This window comes from Salvelinus sp. IW2-2015, linkage group LG8 (assembly GCF_002910315.2).
Source record: "Salvelinus sp. IW2-2015 linkage group LG8, ASM291031v2, whole genome shotgun sequence".
NCBI lineage: Eukaryota > Metazoa > Chordata > Actinopteri > Salmoniformes > Salmonidae > Salvelinus > Salvelinus sp. IW2-2015.
The window spans coordinates 15,829,392-15,847,671 of record NC_036848.1 but is presented as its reverse complement, the minus strand read 5'-3'; the positions used below and the strand labels follow the sequence as shown (position 1 = coordinate 15,847,671).

Below are 18,280 nucleotides of genomic sequence, written 5' to 3'. Positions count from 1 at the left end.
CCATTTTCTTTATGGTTTACAACATTGTTACAATTACCAGTATAATTTTCAACATTAAAACCGATGAATGTTTTGGGACAGAGAACAGTATTAAAATGATCAATGAAGAACCAATAAAAACGACATGGATGTATCAATTTCATCAAGAACAAAACAGCTAAATCTAATCAAATGTTTATCTGATTTGGAGAATGTCTTAAATGTTTAAATTATGGCTTATACTCTTTATATATTTTCTGGTACTCACATATATTCATTTTAATCCAGAGGCTATTATTTACAAACAAAAATGGTGGATTATAGTTTGTCAGATCACATTCTAAGGCCTGGACACCTTGAAAACCTGGCATCAAATTTTGTCTTTAAGTTAAGGTGTTGGATCTATGCAGATGTTACAYAGGTTCATACATCACGTCATGGTGTCACCAATCAGTGGTCTTCCTTCCAAACAAGACAATGTAACACATGGATAGATCAGATCATTTAAGTTAAGGACAAATATTATGGTGCGCTGATCCAATCCAGGGCTCTTAGAAACGGGGATGTATGGGTGAAGAACGGTTGGTTGKGGTGGTGGCCTTGGTTATGTATGTTGGAAGGTTAACAATCTGATACCGCCAACACTGTTACTTTTTATTGAACATATCCATAAATGGACCAGGGAGGAATTTCATGACCGTGTCCATGATACTTTCCTCTTCCTCCTCCTCATCACCACAGCCGGCTGGGACGGCCTTCTTGGGGCGGGTAAGACTCCCCTCTGCTGCCTGATCCAAAGCAGCCTGGGCCTCGGCTTCCTTCTCCTCCTTCTTCTTGATGCCGTACTGGAACAGCAAACAAACAAAGGCGTCCACTTTAGGCAACAAATGTCAACTTCACTTCACACATGCACTTTAGTGATTTCTATCAAATGTCGGTTTCTCTTCAGTCTCAGTAAAGTTTTGTGCACCTCACCGTGACAACGTACTACTCATAATAATACATTAATAGTAGATTTTATGATAGAGAATTACAGGGAAAGTCCACTCAGCCTACCCTGGATTACACATAATGTAGACCTACTTGGCATTGAGACGTCTGGCACTCAACCTTGCCTCCTTCAACAATTTGCATAGTAATACAAAGATCTTATGCCCTGCCCCTTTCAAAGAATGAAAGAATAAAGAATAATAGACAACATATCTTAATGGTTGTATGTACCCATTATTGTTAGAAAATATCTCAACATTCTCTTGTCTTTGATCAAGCAGTGTAAAACACATTATGGAAAGTGGAAATAATTTCCTCTTGCAGGACAGTAAATAACAATCAATCAACCAATCAAGCCATTAACCAATCAATCACCGTGATATACAACAAGAGAGCCTATTATAGTGCACAGTATGATCAAAACAGGAGTGCTTTCTCAGGAGTGCTTTCTCTTAGCCTCCCACTAAGCGAGCAAGGATTTGGCCTCTATAGTAGACCTCTGGTTGGGAGAGCTCCTGGTGAGTTACTGCCAGATGCTGAGGAGGGGAGTACATGTAGACTGCCTGACTGATGGAACATCCTAGGGCACGGATGCGGAAGATGAGTTGGGACTCTCCTGTGAGCCCTTTGCAACTCTCCCAAGCATAAATTCATGTGATTCTCAGMCAGTAAATATCTTAAAGGAGGATGGATCTCGTCTTTTTTAGCCACAGAGAGGATAYGGTTTGTGAACGGGGACTCAAAGAAAGGGGAAGGCGGGGAGTGCTCTCAGTACTGTCTAAGGCGTACTGAAATTGTTTWRAWWWWTRTATTTTTTATTTCACCTTTATTTATCCAGGTAAGCTAGTTGAGAACAAGTTCTCATTTACAACTGCGACCTGGYCAAGATAAAGCAAAGCAGTGCAACAGAAACAACAACACAGAGTTACAAATGGAATAAACAAGCGTACAGTCAATAACAYMATAGAAAAAAAGAACGTCTATATACAGTGTGTGCAAATGGCATGAGGAGGTAWGGCAATAAATAGGCCATAGTAGCAAAGTAATTAYAAATTAGCAGATTAACACTGGAGTGATAGATGAGCAGATGATGATGAGCAGATGATGGTGTGTAAGTAGTGATGTGTTCAAAAGAGCAACAAAGTAAATATAAACAATATGGGGATGAGGTAGTTAGATTGGGTGGGCTATTTACAGATGGACTATGTACAGCTGCAGCGATCGGTTAGCTGCTCAGATAGCTGATGTTTAAAGTTAGTGAGGGCAATGTAAGTCTCCAGCTTCAGCGATTTTTCAATTTGTTCCAGTCCCTGGCAGCAGAGAACTGGAAGGAAAGACGACCAAACGAGGTGTTRGCTTTGCTAATGCTAATGATTATGTTTTGCCTCCTTTTGTCATGATTACACAAATCAAAAGTGTGTAAGACATTCATTAAAATTCATCAGACTGATCATATTTTATCTGCCAATATGAATTAGCTCAGTTTTCATGATTCTTTCATGTTAGGCCTCCTAGAAAAAGCGTTCTCTCATCTTTGAGGCTTGACAAATGAAATAAGCTCACTCAATTCCTCACTGCTTTACACAATACACAATAGAGGCAGCGCTAGCTTGCCAGAAGTTACTGGAGGAGCCGTAGCTTTTTGCTGATGCCAATAGTGGTTGTGCATGTTGGAGAAGATCAACAGAGATGTTGGTGCATTTCAGTCACGTTGTGGAGCGGAACATGGAGATGCAGTCTTAATCCTGGTGTAAATGAGGCCCGCTGGGTGCCAGTGCCGCCAATAAGACGCTGCGTCTTTAGCCCTCTCTCTTTGCATAACATGGATCTCTTTGCATAGCAATTGATCGGCATCAAATAGGAAGTTGGTTATCTCACAGCGGGTGATGATCCACGCATTACTCCATGCTTAGTAATATTTACAGATTCCATACATCGAGGAAACCTTTAAGTCTGGTTTAAAGACTGATCACATCTTTTATGTTGGAAGTTAAGGTACATTTCTCAGAAAACAAAGTCTGTTAACATTCTGGTTTTAAAGCCCGATGCCATTTCACTGCTTTAGCTCCCTTGTGTTGGACTCTTATTCCTGCTCTCTCTTATTCAGGGTCACACAAAAAAGTCTTCCACAGTCTTCGGTTTCCAACGTTTGCTGAAGCTGCACTGTAATTTCTGTCTTTTTCTGCTGGACCAAAACGAGGGCCCTCAGGATTTTCCAACACTAAAGTAAGTTTCTTTGAGGTTATATCAAGTCAAGCTTCTCCTACCTGGTTCAAAAGACACCACTACTGAACCAAGCTGCCATATTCTCAACATTGGATGACAGCGAGAAGTAATGATCAAATAGGAATTTGACAAGCATAGTGCRTTGTTTGGTTATGCACAGACAGACAGACAGTCAGACACACACATAAACACACACAGYGGCTTTACATTATGATAATGCATGCACGAGTTTTGCATCGGGAGGCAATCACATGTGAGTATGAACCGTGCAACGGGGTTGAAGCTATTTGCATAAGATTCATCGTTCAACATGATGACATTTTTACCTTATCCCTGATGCCCTGTCGGACGTTTTCTCTCTCCGATTCCATTTTTGCATATTTTGCCTTCCTCTCCTCCTCCTGTTGYCGAAGTGCCTCTTGTCTTTCCTCCTCCTTTTTCTCCGCATCAGGGTCCTTCTCAGCCTCTTCCCCACCCAACATTTTCCCCATGTCTTTGGTGGCTCCTTTAGAGGTGAATGAAAGGGGGGAAGAAATGTCAGTCATGAGTCTGTTATGAGGGAACCCACAGTACTGAACAACAGAGGAAACAAGAAGTGACCAGCCTGAACGTGAACCCAATAAAAAATAATCTCCTCTTCCTTTTGATGGGCTTTGTGTTGGTTTCTTTKGCCATGACTATCTCTGTCAGAGGCTGAGCCACGCACAAATGTTCCAACTGGACAGTGGGTCAAGACCTGAGAGCAAAGGGATTTTTTTATGGTTTGGAGTTCTGTGGTAGGATTTGGAGGTGGCTGATTATACGAAGATACAGTAATAGAAAAAACATTCTCCCATTGATCTCGACCCCTGGCATGGCTTCTTAGATATGATAGACAACTGAATGTTATTACGGAGAAATAGCTCTTGGGTGATTCATTGGCTCACTTTTATTCAGTGAAAAGAGGCTGGACAGAGTTGCCAAGAACCAATTGAATAGGCCTTCCCTCAGAGATKAATTGCTTATACAAGCTCTGCATTGACCAAGCAGATGGACATTTTCATATGTCGACATGTTGGGGAGGACAAGAGAATGTGATGACAATAACTCGTTCAGAAATGATGAGACATGGGCAGATGGTTATTATAAATGGAGAGGAGGGGAGTTCATTAACATCTAGTGGTTTACTCTATGCAGAGATTTGGCTGAAGTATTCGTTAGTGGTGGCAGGCAAAGTCATATAGATCACATCTGGGCCGTGCACAAGTTTTCCCAATTAAAAAAAAAAAAGTACACATCATAATCAAGCAGTGTGCTTAGCCTGCGAAACGAAATCTACTTTTGTCCCTTTTTAATGTCTCTGAGAAGGATGCTTGTGTATTTATCTAAAATCAAGACATCATACTTCAGCTAAACACTCCCATGAATAATAGATTATAGAATGTCTACATAACTTTTAAACTTGTAAAAGCCCCCATCCTACATTTAGAGAGAGATTAAGCCCTGTATAGAGTCAGACTGCTGAGGGCTGCTCCAATATGCATTCCCCTCACAATGAGGTCTGACACAGAGCATGTCGATGAATGAGACATTGTGTATTCAGTCCGGAAGCTTCACCTCCTCTCCCCCAACAGCTGGAGGCATGCCAGTGCTCTCTCTCTCTCCCAGCTGCCCATGGATACTCAGACTCCCTGACACACCACACCTCTCAGGCCCGACTAACTGGAAATGGATTTTAATGAGGACTGGGCCAACCGGATGGCGGATAAAGATGCGGTGGAGATGGCTCCACCACAGCCCATCCTTTACGAGCCTTTCCCCGTCCAAAAGGCTTACTCTTTCAGCATTTGCCCCTCTGTCTTGATCCAATCTGTGCAAAGTTCCAACAAGCCAGGCTGCATCCAGCTCTCCAGAGGAGGAAGCCAAACACACGGCCATCTGGTCTCCACCCGAAATTGATGAGCGATTGCCCGCCATGACCTTGGGGGTCGCTGGCTACTCTCCACTTTGCATTCTGATACTGGCAAGTGGGAGTTAGGCAAAGCTACAATACCTCGTCCTGACAAGAGGACCTCTAATTAATAAACGCATTTCTGTTTGGTGTTACATTAGCGAGTTAGCATAGCAAACAAACGGCTAGGGCTAGGATATGTTGACATCTCACAAAGCAACAGTCTTAACAGTGGATGTCTTATAATGCGCCATTGAACACCAATGTTTACGATACGTAACACACAGGGGTGAAATAGGGGGGAATGGAATGAAGTTTCACTCCTTAGTATTGGAGACAAGGTACAGTAGATTTGTAATCTGTTTAAAATTGCACAATCCCCCTCCCCCACCTATAATATTGTAATCTTGAGACACTTCCAGTTACAATGATGGTCTATCTTCCACTATATTACTATATTGTAGTATGAGTGGGATGTGATGTTATATTTTTTATTTTATTTATTTTTTATTTCACCTTTATTTAACCAGGTAGGCCAGTTGAGAACAAGYTCTCATTTACAACCGCGACCTGGCCAAGATAAAGCAAAGCAGTGCGACAAAAACAACAGAGTTACACATAAACAAACGTACAGTCAATAACACAAAATAAAGGAAAAATAGAAAAATCTATGTACAGTGTGTGCAAATGTAGAAGAGTAGGGAGGTAAAGGCAATAAATAGGCCCTAGAGCCGAAAATAATTACAATTTAGCATTAACACTGGAGTGATAGAAGTGCAGATGATGATGTGCAAGTAGAGATACTGGGGTGCAAAAGAGCAAGAGGGAGGGTAAAAATATGGGAATGAGGTGGTCGGGTGTGCTATTTACCGATTGGCTGTGTACAGGTACAGTGATCGGTAAGATGCTCAGACAGCTGATGCTTAAAGTTAGAGCATCRGTATCTCTACTTGCACATCATCATGTGAGATATTGTGTCTTTAAATGTAGGCCATGTGGAAGCTAGCTGAATACAAAGCTGAAAAAGACAATACAACTATTTAATGTACCTTTCTACAAAACCCTTATAATGTTATTAATTTGCAGCTGTACAAAATGGTTACTTTGGGAGAACTAGTGACAGGCAAGGCCGTGATAAGCTCTGCTGAAGAGCAGACTCATTGCAGTGACTTCTACAAAGATGATTCTACAAAGGACAAAAAAAAAGCATTAAGGGAACAAATTATTTTACACTAACTAATATTTTCACTCAAGGTCAGAATAAGCAAAAGTCTAAACCATTTCTTGAACGTCTCTACAAGGTACAGTAGGAGCCGCTGTCAGTAATTTCCCTCTAGTGTGTGTGGAACCAATCATTTGAGTGAACTCTCTCCGTGGTTGCCAGTAGCCTGGGGAGATGTTTCCAACTCGCACACAGTATTATCTACTGACTGTTTGAGGCCTGTCTGCCTCAAATACGCATGCCAATGTTTCACACAGCAACAAGTTCTCAGTCAAATTTCACTCTAAATACATTATTTTGTCATGGTATTCTCATATCTGTGTGTGCAACGCTGTAGTTCGAATTTATTTCACACATGATGGCCCTTTCCTGGCCCATGGCTGTGGTAATAAACCAGAAAAATTACATGGAAACCCTGGTCTGCGACAAAACATGATTTCTCAGCCCTGCTTGCCTCTATATTATTGATGATCTGCACGTGAGCACTTCTCCTTTGTGAAATCCTGTGTTATCATCATCTGTATTTAATTAACTACATTTTCTCCTAGCAATGCTGCATGCTCTGTTCCCATCACACCGTACGCTTAATCTCCGCACCCAAGTCTAAATAGCTCATCTGTTTGTGACAAAGTTGCAGCGGAGCAGCATGAGACAGCCACCATCCCTTTAGTCTTAGTGGTGACATCCCCTACCAGCTGTGCAGCCTAATCGCTAACGGAAATGGTATGGTTGCTGAGGCCTTTTGGGCGCATTCACTGAAAGGATTCTCTGTGTAGAAGCTAGCTAACAGGCGCTAACAGGCGCTAACTCAACAGAGCTTGAAAGGGTCTCCTCAGCTCAGTTTAGGCCCGAGGGCCAATGTCAGAGGAGAAGAGGGTGAGTGTGCATCGTAGCACAAAGAGTTGAAATTGAAAGGGATCAAGAGAATTTGAAGTTGAGGAAGGACAAGGTCACATGTTGGCTTAAAATGTGCCATGTTACGTATAGGCATGCAGTGGACTTGGTGGAGAGTGAGAGAGTGAGAGGAAGAGGGTGTGTGTGCCTGTGTGTGTGCGTGCGTGCGTGCGTGCGTGCGTGCGTGCGTGCGTGCGTGTGTGCGTGCGTGCGTGCGTGCGTGTGTGTACACAGTAGGTGTCTTGTCCTTGTGTGTGTGTGGGGGGGTGTTTGGAGGTGGCTCCGTGTGGGTGTTACCGGCAGAGAACAAAATGTACCACTGTTGACAGTATGTGTGTGACTCTATGTGTGTGTAGTGTGTGTGCCTGTGTATGTGCGTGTGTGTGTGTGTGTGTGTATGCGTGTGTTGAGTGTGTGTGCGCGCGCGCGGGTGTGTGTGTGTGTACACAGTAGGTGTTTTGTCCTTGTGTGTGTGGGGGGGTTTTGGAGGTGGCTCCGTGTGGGTGTTACCGGCAGAGAACAAAATGTACCACTGTTGACAGTATGTGTGTGACTCTATGTGTGTATGTGTGTGTGCCTGTGTATGTGCGTGTGTGTGTGTGTGTGTGTATGCGTGTGTGTGAGTGTGTGTGCGCGCGCGCGGGTGTGTGTGTGTGTACACAGTAGGTGTTTTGTCCTTGTGTGTGGGGGGGTGTTTGGAGGTGGCTCTGTGTAGGTATTACCGGCAGAGAACAAAATGTACCACTGTTGACAGTATGTGTGTGACTCTCTATGTGTGTGTGCGTGTGTGTGTGTGCCTGTGTATGTGTGTGTGTGTATGTGTGTGTGTGTGTGTGTGTGTGTGTGTGTGTGTGTGTGTGTGTGTGTGTGTGTGTGTGTGTGTGTGTGTGTGTGTGTGTGTGTGTGTGTGTGTGTGTGTGTGTGTGTGTGTTGTTCACAGTAGGTGTTTGTCTTGTGTGTGTGTTGGGTGTTTGGAGGTGGCTCCGTGTGGGTGTTACCGGCAGAGAACAAAATGTACTACTGTTGACAGTATGTGTGTGACTCTCTCTCTGTGTGTGTGTGTGTGGGGGGGGGGGGGGGGGGGGGGGGGGCGAAAGTAGCCCCTACGGAACCCAAACACGTGGCGTTAGCGGGGAGCAGAGGCACCAGCTCGAGGACTGTGTTCCTTCTCCTCCATCTGTCATCCATCACACCTGTCCCAGGGCTACAGGCCAGCCCTCCCCTGCATCGTTAACTTCTACTCCCAGGACAGACACCACCTTGAATTGGCTCTGAAAGATTGAGCCTCTTTTAATTGTGATAGGACAGTAGCATGGTGGGATGGGGTGTGGAGTCAAGACAAAAAAAGGTGATACGCACATTCAAAATGTTCATAGGTGGTGCTAGGTGATTTTGCAATGCATCAGAAAAATAGGAATCATGCAGAGAGTCTTGCTACTTCCAGAATGTGGTTCATAGTTACATTGTTACATTGTGACAGTAAGGCTCTTCAACAGAACATCATATTTTGGGTGGAGTAATACTGTGCGGTTCCTTCAAAACTACCTCTGAAGCAGGGTCAAGTGGTGGGATATTGTAAGAGCAACTGCCTTTGTAGAGCTAGACACATAGCAGACACCAACGTAAAGCACACACCAGTTTGTTGCCAAGAAATAGCTTGGTTGGTTAAATAAATAAATAAAACACACCGACCACTGAGAGAGGTAGATCAATTTTCCATTTTAGATTTTCTAAAGCAATCTATTGCTCCTCCCCAGCCAGCCTCCCAACACATCCCCCATTTCCCACCCGTGATGCAGCTCCCAAAACCATAACAGCGTGCAAGGTATAACTGATGGTCTTTTCTGGAATTATATATCTATCGGTGGTGGGTGAAAGTGGGAAAAACGACCATATAAAAGGGCCCCAACGGCTGAGGGATCTGGCCTGCAGACAGGTCGGTAATGAGACTTGGGGTTTTTATGTGTTGGCGAGCGGGATGGGTTGGAATAGGAAGGGGGGAGGTACAGTGGACCCACAGCCACCATATCTAAGGTAAATCTCCCGGGGAAGATGGAGAACGAAGACAGAAGGTTCATCATTGCTGTGTTGTATCACCCATTCTCCGCCACAGACTCTCAGCATGGAAATGAGCTAGCAAGACCCAACGCGTGTATCACCATGCGGTTCGCACCAACAACCCGGCGCCCCATTTATCTACAGAAGACGCAGGTCAACCACGGCCCATTGTTTACCACAACCAAGATCTACATTTGCATTAAGGAGGAAATCACCCACTATAAGGGACTATATGTAGTATTGTCAAGGGAGCACAGAGTCAGAATCATAAGCTTCACAATGATGATGTCTGCACGATGTCATTTGAACAGCTGTGTTCTCTTTTTGCCACAATCATAGGAGGAGTAGGCGTATCACTATCTGCCTTTAAATAGAGTTTAGAGCTGATTGATTTTCTCTGCTTCCTCAGATAAGCACTGTCTTTAGTGGAGCGTGCTGTAACAACCATGGGCAGCCTAGGGTGGTTCACTTGGTTGTCTGCCAGAGATCATAGAAGGCCATTGCAGACCTTCATAAGTGATTACGCTCGTGTCACTGGGTAAAAAGTCACGGACGGCAGCGAAGCGGAGAACACCAACCCACTGACACTGAGGATACCGAGGACCCACTTCACAGGATATGAGATAAAAACCCCTGCCATGCTGAGTAAATGCCGGGGAAACGCTAAAGGCTGTGACTTTTACAAGCTTTCTGCTTAACAAGACCCTTCAGTTCTTAGGAGATGCAGAAAGATGAGATGGTTCGGCCAAGCTGAATGAGACACAGTGTGACAGACTGGAACTGTGCAGCTGAAGGGCACGACTGTACCCTTTAGCCAAAAGGTTTCTAAACTCAAACGGGGCACAAAGTAGCCCTCTATGGAGAACAGCAGTATAGTGCAGAGCGGAGTGTACAGTAACAAAATGTATTACTATCTATTACCAGTGTGTATTAACATAGTTTTCTCCTGTGCATTTATTCTAATGAGAAATCTAGCTCATTAGTCCATTGCACCAGGGTTGTTAAAGGGCCCAGCTGTATGTTGTTGTTGACTACTCAGGACTACTCTATGTGCTCCTCCTGACCCAGAGAAAGCAACACAGCACTTAACTGCCATTCGCCATATCTGGGCTGAATCTAGCAAATGGTATTAATCCTAGCCCTTGCACCCCAGCAAAACGGCATCCCCCAAGGTTGAATTGTTGTGCCGCTACTTTTTGCACCTTTAATTCCATAGGCTCTGCCACCTCAGCTCATTCCTGTGCTTTTGATACTGAGCTGTTCGTCACCACTCTCAGCATCCTCCGCGTGCCTCTGTCTTTTTGAAAACTATCTCAACCTGAACTTATGTAGAAGAATGAATAGAAAAGTTCTGAATAAGTTGCCAACGCTGTTTTGAGGACTGGTCCCTCTACAATGGAGGAGGTAAAATAAGGGTAACTGTYATTGGATCAAGCTCACTAATTAGCATATTGTGTGCAACTCCATTTTCCCCCATCGGAATCAAGATGTCAATTAGAACACCTATTCAGATGGGTTCATCTGGGTGTAGCTAGTTATGTACGCCCACACCCAACAATTTATGCATTAGCTGATTCCGAGGGTCATGCAGCTAACTTACAAATGATTTAGGACCTAATTATAAATTGCTTGGCCAAGTGTTGTTGTATGGTCCTATTACCTTGTTTTGCCAGGTGTGATTGTTAAAAGCAATTAGGTTGATGTCTCCACAGTAATATTTTACACAACTCATACTTCTCAAAACGTCCATATAATTGCATCTGAAACATGATTAGATTGGAATGTAAGGCAACAGGAAATAGGCTTTCAAATTAAAATGACAGGTAATCAAATCCATACAAACAAAATTACAAGATAAAATAGGGTGATAGAAAATGCCTTTTAAAGATATACATAGACATATAGATTCACCGCTGCGTCTAGGACTATAACCTCATAACACTCATTGGCAGAACTTGCACCTCACCAGCACATATGCTATTACCTCACACCTCACAAATAGACACCTCCCAATAGGCACCTGTGAAACACATTTCACAACTCTACATGTTATGTGATTACCAACTCTACATGTACATTCGTGTCATCCTCTTAATTATCGCATAACTTTGATTAACTGGCATGAAGGTTTTGTGTTTCATACTCAGAATAGGTTTCTATTATACCTATTTGAGTTGTTATTCTTTATACTTGGCAACCCAGAGCTGAGGTCTGTAGCCCTCCCTTGCATTTTCTTGTAATGTTMTTTTTCTATGTGAGTGGAGACAGGGATGTTGCTCCCGGTCCAGCTCAGCTCTGCATTAAATCTATTTGTACAACCATAATTCCTGACTGATGCAAGCTACAATTGCAATATCCTCTGAGGTAGCTTTCCTCTCTCAATATTTTCAAAGCCATCGCTAAACTACTTAGGTGGATGGTTCCGGCTCTTCGTTAAAACCATTCTTCTCTGTTTGAAAGGAATTCACATGTGAAGCTGAAATGTGAGCAAGATATACAGTAGGTACATATCACTGCAATCCACAATCCAACCGTAAATCCACAATGGTGTCAGGTAAGAGGTCAAATCAAAGAATTCCTTCTTGGTAGTCTTAAACAAATCTACTTTGAAACAAAAGTATACACCTCACACACATGGTTATGTGCTTAAAAAGAAGAACCATGTGAGATATAGAGTTGAAACGTATTCAATTTTGAGTTTGAGTTTGCATCGCAGAAGACTGAAATATAACAAAATCATTTCACATATAAACATCGGATTTTCTGTGTTTATTTATTTATTTATTAATTATGAAATTATGAAAAATATGAATGACATTCCACCCATGAGGTCACTAGAGGGCGATTTGGTCATTTGACTGCAGGAAAGGGGGTCACATTTTATAACATAAGGAAACTGTGAGTGAGGTAATTGATATCTATTTGGGTCTCTATTTCACGTTAGGTTGAATTTCACTTAATGAGAAGCTACTGTGTCTAAAGGTGGAGATGCGAGACCAATGTAGGCCTACAAGCATCTCGGTGACCAAGACAACAAATAGTATTACYCTGTAAAACATCTGAATCTCAAACCCATTACCCACGCAATATGTAAAGCACATGTACCTTGTAAGGAAATGTAAAGATGTGCTTTTAAATATCTCTGTTTGTTGGATCATGTTGCTTACAACACGACCAGGGTTGTGTGTTTGATTCCTGCATAAGCAACATACGTCTTTTGAATATGTGTTTACTGWAAATCACTTTGGATGAAAACCTGTGATAAATGACTGTATTATCGTGAGTATATTACACATTTGAAAATGAGGTCTGGCCTCCAAAGCTGCCATCACCTTGGGCCTTACCCTAAGTTCTCTGCTTCATTAGGATGGCTCTCTAAGACTTTGGTATTTACAGTATTTTCACTCTAATTCATGCACATTTAATCGTAACTCTTAAGGCTCCAGTCACTTCCCCCTTTCCCCAGTCCCTTCCTAGTGGCTTTGCCTTCAGCTCCCGTCTCACTTCCTGGCTTCATGCTAATGTCAGATGGTATGATTCAACCCTGGCCTCTTATGTTATCCTTGTGCTTCCGTGACTTTGGAAGACTCGTTCCGTGAATTAGTCCAGGGAATCCAAAGCTCCCTTCTGTGCATAATCACGTCTCCTCGTCCTCTACGCGACTCCTGAGAAACACTCTGATTTCTAAGATAACTAACACCATTATTCAAACATGAGATCACTTTAACCTCACCGTCAGCCATGGGCTGAATTTGCATAGCTTTGGCTATGCGTGAGATATATGAAAATCCAATTCATGCCAATCCCTTTCACAGCATGTCGCCTGTGYGTGAGCACTGAACTCAGAAGGTTGTTGCATCTATGCATTCGGAGCATGTGCCACTAGAATCCACACAGTTTGATTATATTGGTTTTCTTCATTTTATGTGCTCTTTTCTTAGGCTCTTGGGTGTTTATGTAGCACATGGGGATGTGTGAAACTAACTCTTCAGCCTGAAGTGTCACGCTTGCACTAGTAAATAGCAAGCTTTTCGCGTGGCGCCAACCAGTAAGATGCWTCAGATGGGCAGTCATGTGCACTAGCAAGGCAGAAGTCCAGAGTTTGCACCAGATATCGGCCCGAATTGAAAGGAAGCGGTAGTCGCTACGCAAGCAGCGTGACGTCCTTTACATTTACGGTCAGTCATATAGAACACATCGGCTATGTTTAATGTCCACTTGGGTATACTGATAAAACTGACCCTAAATTCACCTCCTGTGTCTTCCTGTATGCTTTTTCTTAACCACTAATGCTTGCTGACGCAAATGACAAATAATGACTTGAAAAGGGAAATGCCTTTTCGAGGACATTCATCGAGCAGCGTCTGATTGTTATGGAGATCAAACCCATAGAGCCATTTGCGATTCATTTCATGGATGATGGWACATTTCAAGAGGTAACGTTTGTGACAAGTTCATGTATTCTGAAAGCACAATGACAGTTGGTAATAGAACCGAATTGATTAATTTCGCTTAGCCCTTAAAAATAATTACCGTCCTTCCTGTTCTCCTCATTTTCTCCTGCAAAGCCAACAAACCCTGTTGGAATGATGAAACACTGTCTTATAAAACATCTCCTCTCTCMCAAGGGTTGATGGCCCATTGAATTATTGAAAACTTTGTCACATGCTGCTGATTTCAGCCGCTCTACATTAAATGTCATGTGAAATATTTAACGCCTGATAAAAATGCCTGATGACAAGTGTTATTCACCAGACAGGTGAAACTCTGGAGGATCCTAGTTTCCCAAAGGGCCTGATAAAAATACAGACAATTATGAATACCAAACATCATGCATTTATCTTAAGTCAGTGTCAGTATAACCTGTGCTCTGCCATACTTTAAAACAAGGGCTGATGTTTGAGTGCCATCAGGCATTTCCTATGCATGCACAGCAGTGACCAGACAGACTGCTGCTCTGAGTTCAGAGTTTTATTATGTGTCTCGCTGGAAGMGAGCAAGTGAGCTGAGAATTGAGGTCATCGTCGGCTTCTGTAACAGTTTTCCGTAACTGGGAGGACCTCGTGCTCTAAATATCAAGCACGAGCTGGTAAAGGGGATTGGCCGAGGAGGAGACTGGAGAGAGGAAGCAGAGTGACCTTTGCCTTCCGACTAACACCAGGTGCAGCATAAGAATCATCAATCAGCATGTCAATCTCCGTAATTGGCTCCCGAGTGGCGCAGCGGTCTAAGGTACTGCATCTCAGTGCTAGAGGCATCACGACAAACACCCTTGTTCGAATCCARGCTGTATCACAATTGGGAGTCCCACAAATGGGAGTCCCACAGTGTCACCGTGATTGGGAGTCCCATAAGGCGGCGCACAATTGGCCCAGCGTCRTCTGGGTTTGGCCAGTGTAGGCCGTCATTGTAAATAAGAATTTGTTCTTAACTGACTTGCCTAGTTAAATAAAGGTTAAATTAAGAAAAAATTAATTATTTCAGCTCCCCAAGCCAGGCTATTAATGGTTTCTTATGGGAGACAGTCAAGGCTGGGGCAGTTTGAATGTTACAGGTATAAATAGCCACAGTACAAAGAGATGGTTCTATTATTGAAGCTTGTAGTTAGATTAGAGTGTGGGAAACTAGTCAGAACATGGACCATGATGAAGAATGCTAGTGGTTATACAGCATATTACAGAGAGTTAATCCATGCCAAATGAATGGCTGCCATTCAGATGGGCACTCAAGGCATTCATTTGAAGTCCTAGTTTGCACCAGAATGCATGGTAACTCTCCCCGACATAACATGCACTAAAATGAAAAGTGAACGAGAGAGGATTTACAGTAGTGGAAAACTTTCTTCAGAGAAGAGGGCACTGATGCAGGTTACTAATTTTTCTATCATGGTTGCATCCATTATTTATCGGCATTAAGGAACACAAAATTTCAGCTTCGGTTTCTGTTCCTGTTTTGTACTGGTCAAAAGTTATAGAACACATACTCATTCAAGGGTTTTCCTTTATTTTTGCTATTTTCTACATTATAGAAAAATAGTGAAGACATCAAAACTATGAAATAACACATATGGAAACATGAAGTAACCAAATAGTCACCCTTTGCCTTGATGACAGGTTTGCACACTCTTGGCATTCTCTCAACCAGCTTCACCTGGAATGCTTTTCCAACAGTCTTGAAGGAGTTCCCACATATGGGCTGCTTTTCCTTCACTCTGCGGTCCGACTCAACCCAAACCATCTCAATTTGGTTGGCGTTGGGTGATTGTGGAGGCCAGGTCATCTGATGCAGCACTCCATCACTCTAATTCTTTCTAAAATAGCYCTTACACAGCCCAGAGGTCTGTTGGGTCATTGTCCTGTTGAAAAACAAATGATAGTCCCACTAAGCCCAAACCAGATGGGATTGCGTTTCGCTGCAGAATGCTGCGGTAGCCATGCTGGTTAARTGTGCCTTGAATTCTAAATRAATCACAGACAGTGTCACCAACAAACCACCCTCACACCATAACACCTCCTCCTCCATGCTTTACGGTGGGTAATACACATGCGGAGATCATCCGTTCACCCACACCGSGTCTSACAAAGACACGGTGGTTGGAACCAAAAATCTCCAATTTGGACTCCAGACCAAAGGACAAATTTCCACCGGTCTAATGTCCATTGCTCGTGTTTCTTGGCCCTAGCAAGTCTCTTCTTMTTATTGGTGTCTTTTAMTAGTGGTTTCYTTGCWGCAATTTGACGAYGAAGGCCTGATTCACACAGTCTCCCGTGAACAGTTGATTTTGAGATGTGTCTCAAAATGAATAATTTATTAATTCATGAATTTATTTGGGCTGCAATTTCTGAGGCTGGTAACTCTAATGAACTTATCCTCTGCAGCAGAGGTAACTCTGGGTCTTCCATTCCTGTGGCGATCCTCATGAGAGCCAGTTTCATCATAGCGCTGGATGTTTTTGCATTCTTGAAATGTTCCATATTGACTGACCTTCATGTCTTAAAATAATGATGGACTGTCATTTGCTTATTTGAGCTGTTCTTGCCATAATTTGGACTTGGTCTTTTACCAAATAAGGCTATCTTCTGTATACCACCCCTACCTTGTCAGAACACAACTGATTGGCTCAAACGCATTAAGAAGGAAAGAAATTCCACAAATTAACTTTATAGAAGGCACACCTGTTAATTGAAATGCATTCCAGGTGACTACCTCATGAAGCTGGTTGAGAGAATGCCAAGGGTGTGCAAAGCTGTCATCAAGGCAAACGGTGGCTATTTAAAAAATCTCAAATATAACACTTTTTTGGTTACTATATGATTCCATATTATTCTACCAATAGTAAAAATAAAGAAAAACCCTGGAATGAGTAAGTGTTCTAAAACTTTTGACCAGTAGTGCATACCTCACCTTGTTCTGGTAATGATAATAAAAACAAAGTCCTCTGTATTTGAAACCAAATTTGGGTAACACGGGTTTCTATAAGGGAGTTATAATTGTGTTCACCATTATTAATCATTACTCCCATATTAATAAACCATGTACTAATCATTAGTAAATMATTTTTGCAGTTCCTAATCTAAAGTGAGTGCAATTTTCACTTCATAAATGAGTGACCAGTGTAATTTCTCAGAAAAAGATGGGCATSCCATTGGTAGACATTCCAGCAGTACCTGGTAAAAGAACAAGCACACAACACAGGATTTTAAGGGAACTATATATACATGTGTGAATAACTAGCTTACTAACATTTACAAATGTGGGAGTAATGAATAAGAAATGGTGAGCAAACGGTTTTTAAATGCCTTATACAGTGCCTTCGGGAAATATTCAGACCCCTTGACTTTTTCCACATTTTGTTACGTAACAGCCTTATTTTAAAATGGATTAAATAAAATAAATCCTCAGCAATCTACATACAATACCCCATAATGATAAAGTGAAAACAGATTTTTTGACATTTTTGCAACAATTTCTTTTTTTTAAAGTGTTCTTCTGTGGAGATGGGAGAACTGTCCAGAAGGACAACAATCTCTGCAGCACTTCACCAATCAGGCCTTTATGGTAGAGTGGCCAGACAGAAGCCACTCCTCAGTAAAAGTCACATGACAGCCCACTTGGAGTTTGCCAAAAGGCACCTAAAGACTTCATACAGTGAAGCATGGTGGTGGCAGCATCATGCTGTAGGGAGGTTTTTCAGCGGCAGGAAGACTAGTCAGGACGGAGGAAAGGATGAATGGAGCAAAGTACAGAGAGATCCTTGATGAAAACCAGCTCCAGAGCGCTCAGGACCTCAGACTGGGCTGAAGGTTCACCTCGCAACAGGACAACGACAATGAGCACACAGCCAAGACAACACCGGAGTGGCTTCTGGACAAGTCTCTGAATGTCCTTGAGTGGCTCAGCCAGAGCTCGGACTTGAACCCAATCGAACATCTCTGGAGAGACCTGAAAATATCTGTACAGCAACGCTCCCCATCCAACCTGACAGAGYTTGAGAGGATCTGCAGAGAAGAATGGGAGAAACTCCCAAAATACAGGTGTGCTATGCTTGTAGTGTCATATCCAAAAATACTCGAGGCTGTAATTGTAACCAAAGGTTCTTCAACAAAGTACTGAGTAAAGGGTCTGAATACTTATGTAAATGTGATATTTCTGTTTTCTATTTTTAATAAATTAGCAAAAAAATGAAAAATAAACAGTTTTTGCCTTGTCATTATGGGGTATTGTGTGTAGATTGATGAGGGGGAAAAACTATTTAATACATTTTAGAATAAGGCTGTAACCTAACAAAATGTGCAAAAAGTCAAGGGGTCTGAATACTTTTCGAAGGCACTGTAAATGCCTTTCAAATGGTTTATTATGGACCCTTAAAATAAAGTGTTCCCTAAATGTACTCTCAGAAATCCTCAACATGAGAAAGTGGGAGGATAGGACAATACTAGAAAAGATGACAAATCTCTCCTTGTCCCCTTGTAGACCATTAG

The 18,280-nt window shown here is 42.5% G+C and overlaps 1 protein-coding gene across 1 annotated transcript in view; it reads right to left on the bottom strand.

Annotated features, from left to right (window-relative positions):
• Positions 1-325: 325 nt before the first annotated feature.
• The window catches only part of LOC111967535 (complexin-1-like), a 35,214-nt gene continuing 17,259 nt past the window's right edge, over positions 326-18,280 (bottom strand). The window contains exons 3-4 of the mRNA XM_023992626.2: positions 3,522-3,700; positions 326-824 (exon numbers count right to left, since the gene is read on the bottom strand). Of these exons, the coding sequence (XP_023848394.1) occupies positions 627-824; positions 3,522-3,700 (377 nt within the window). The 3' untranslated portion in view covers positions 326-626. The remainder of the gene's footprint in view (positions 825-3,521; positions 3,701-18,280) is intronic.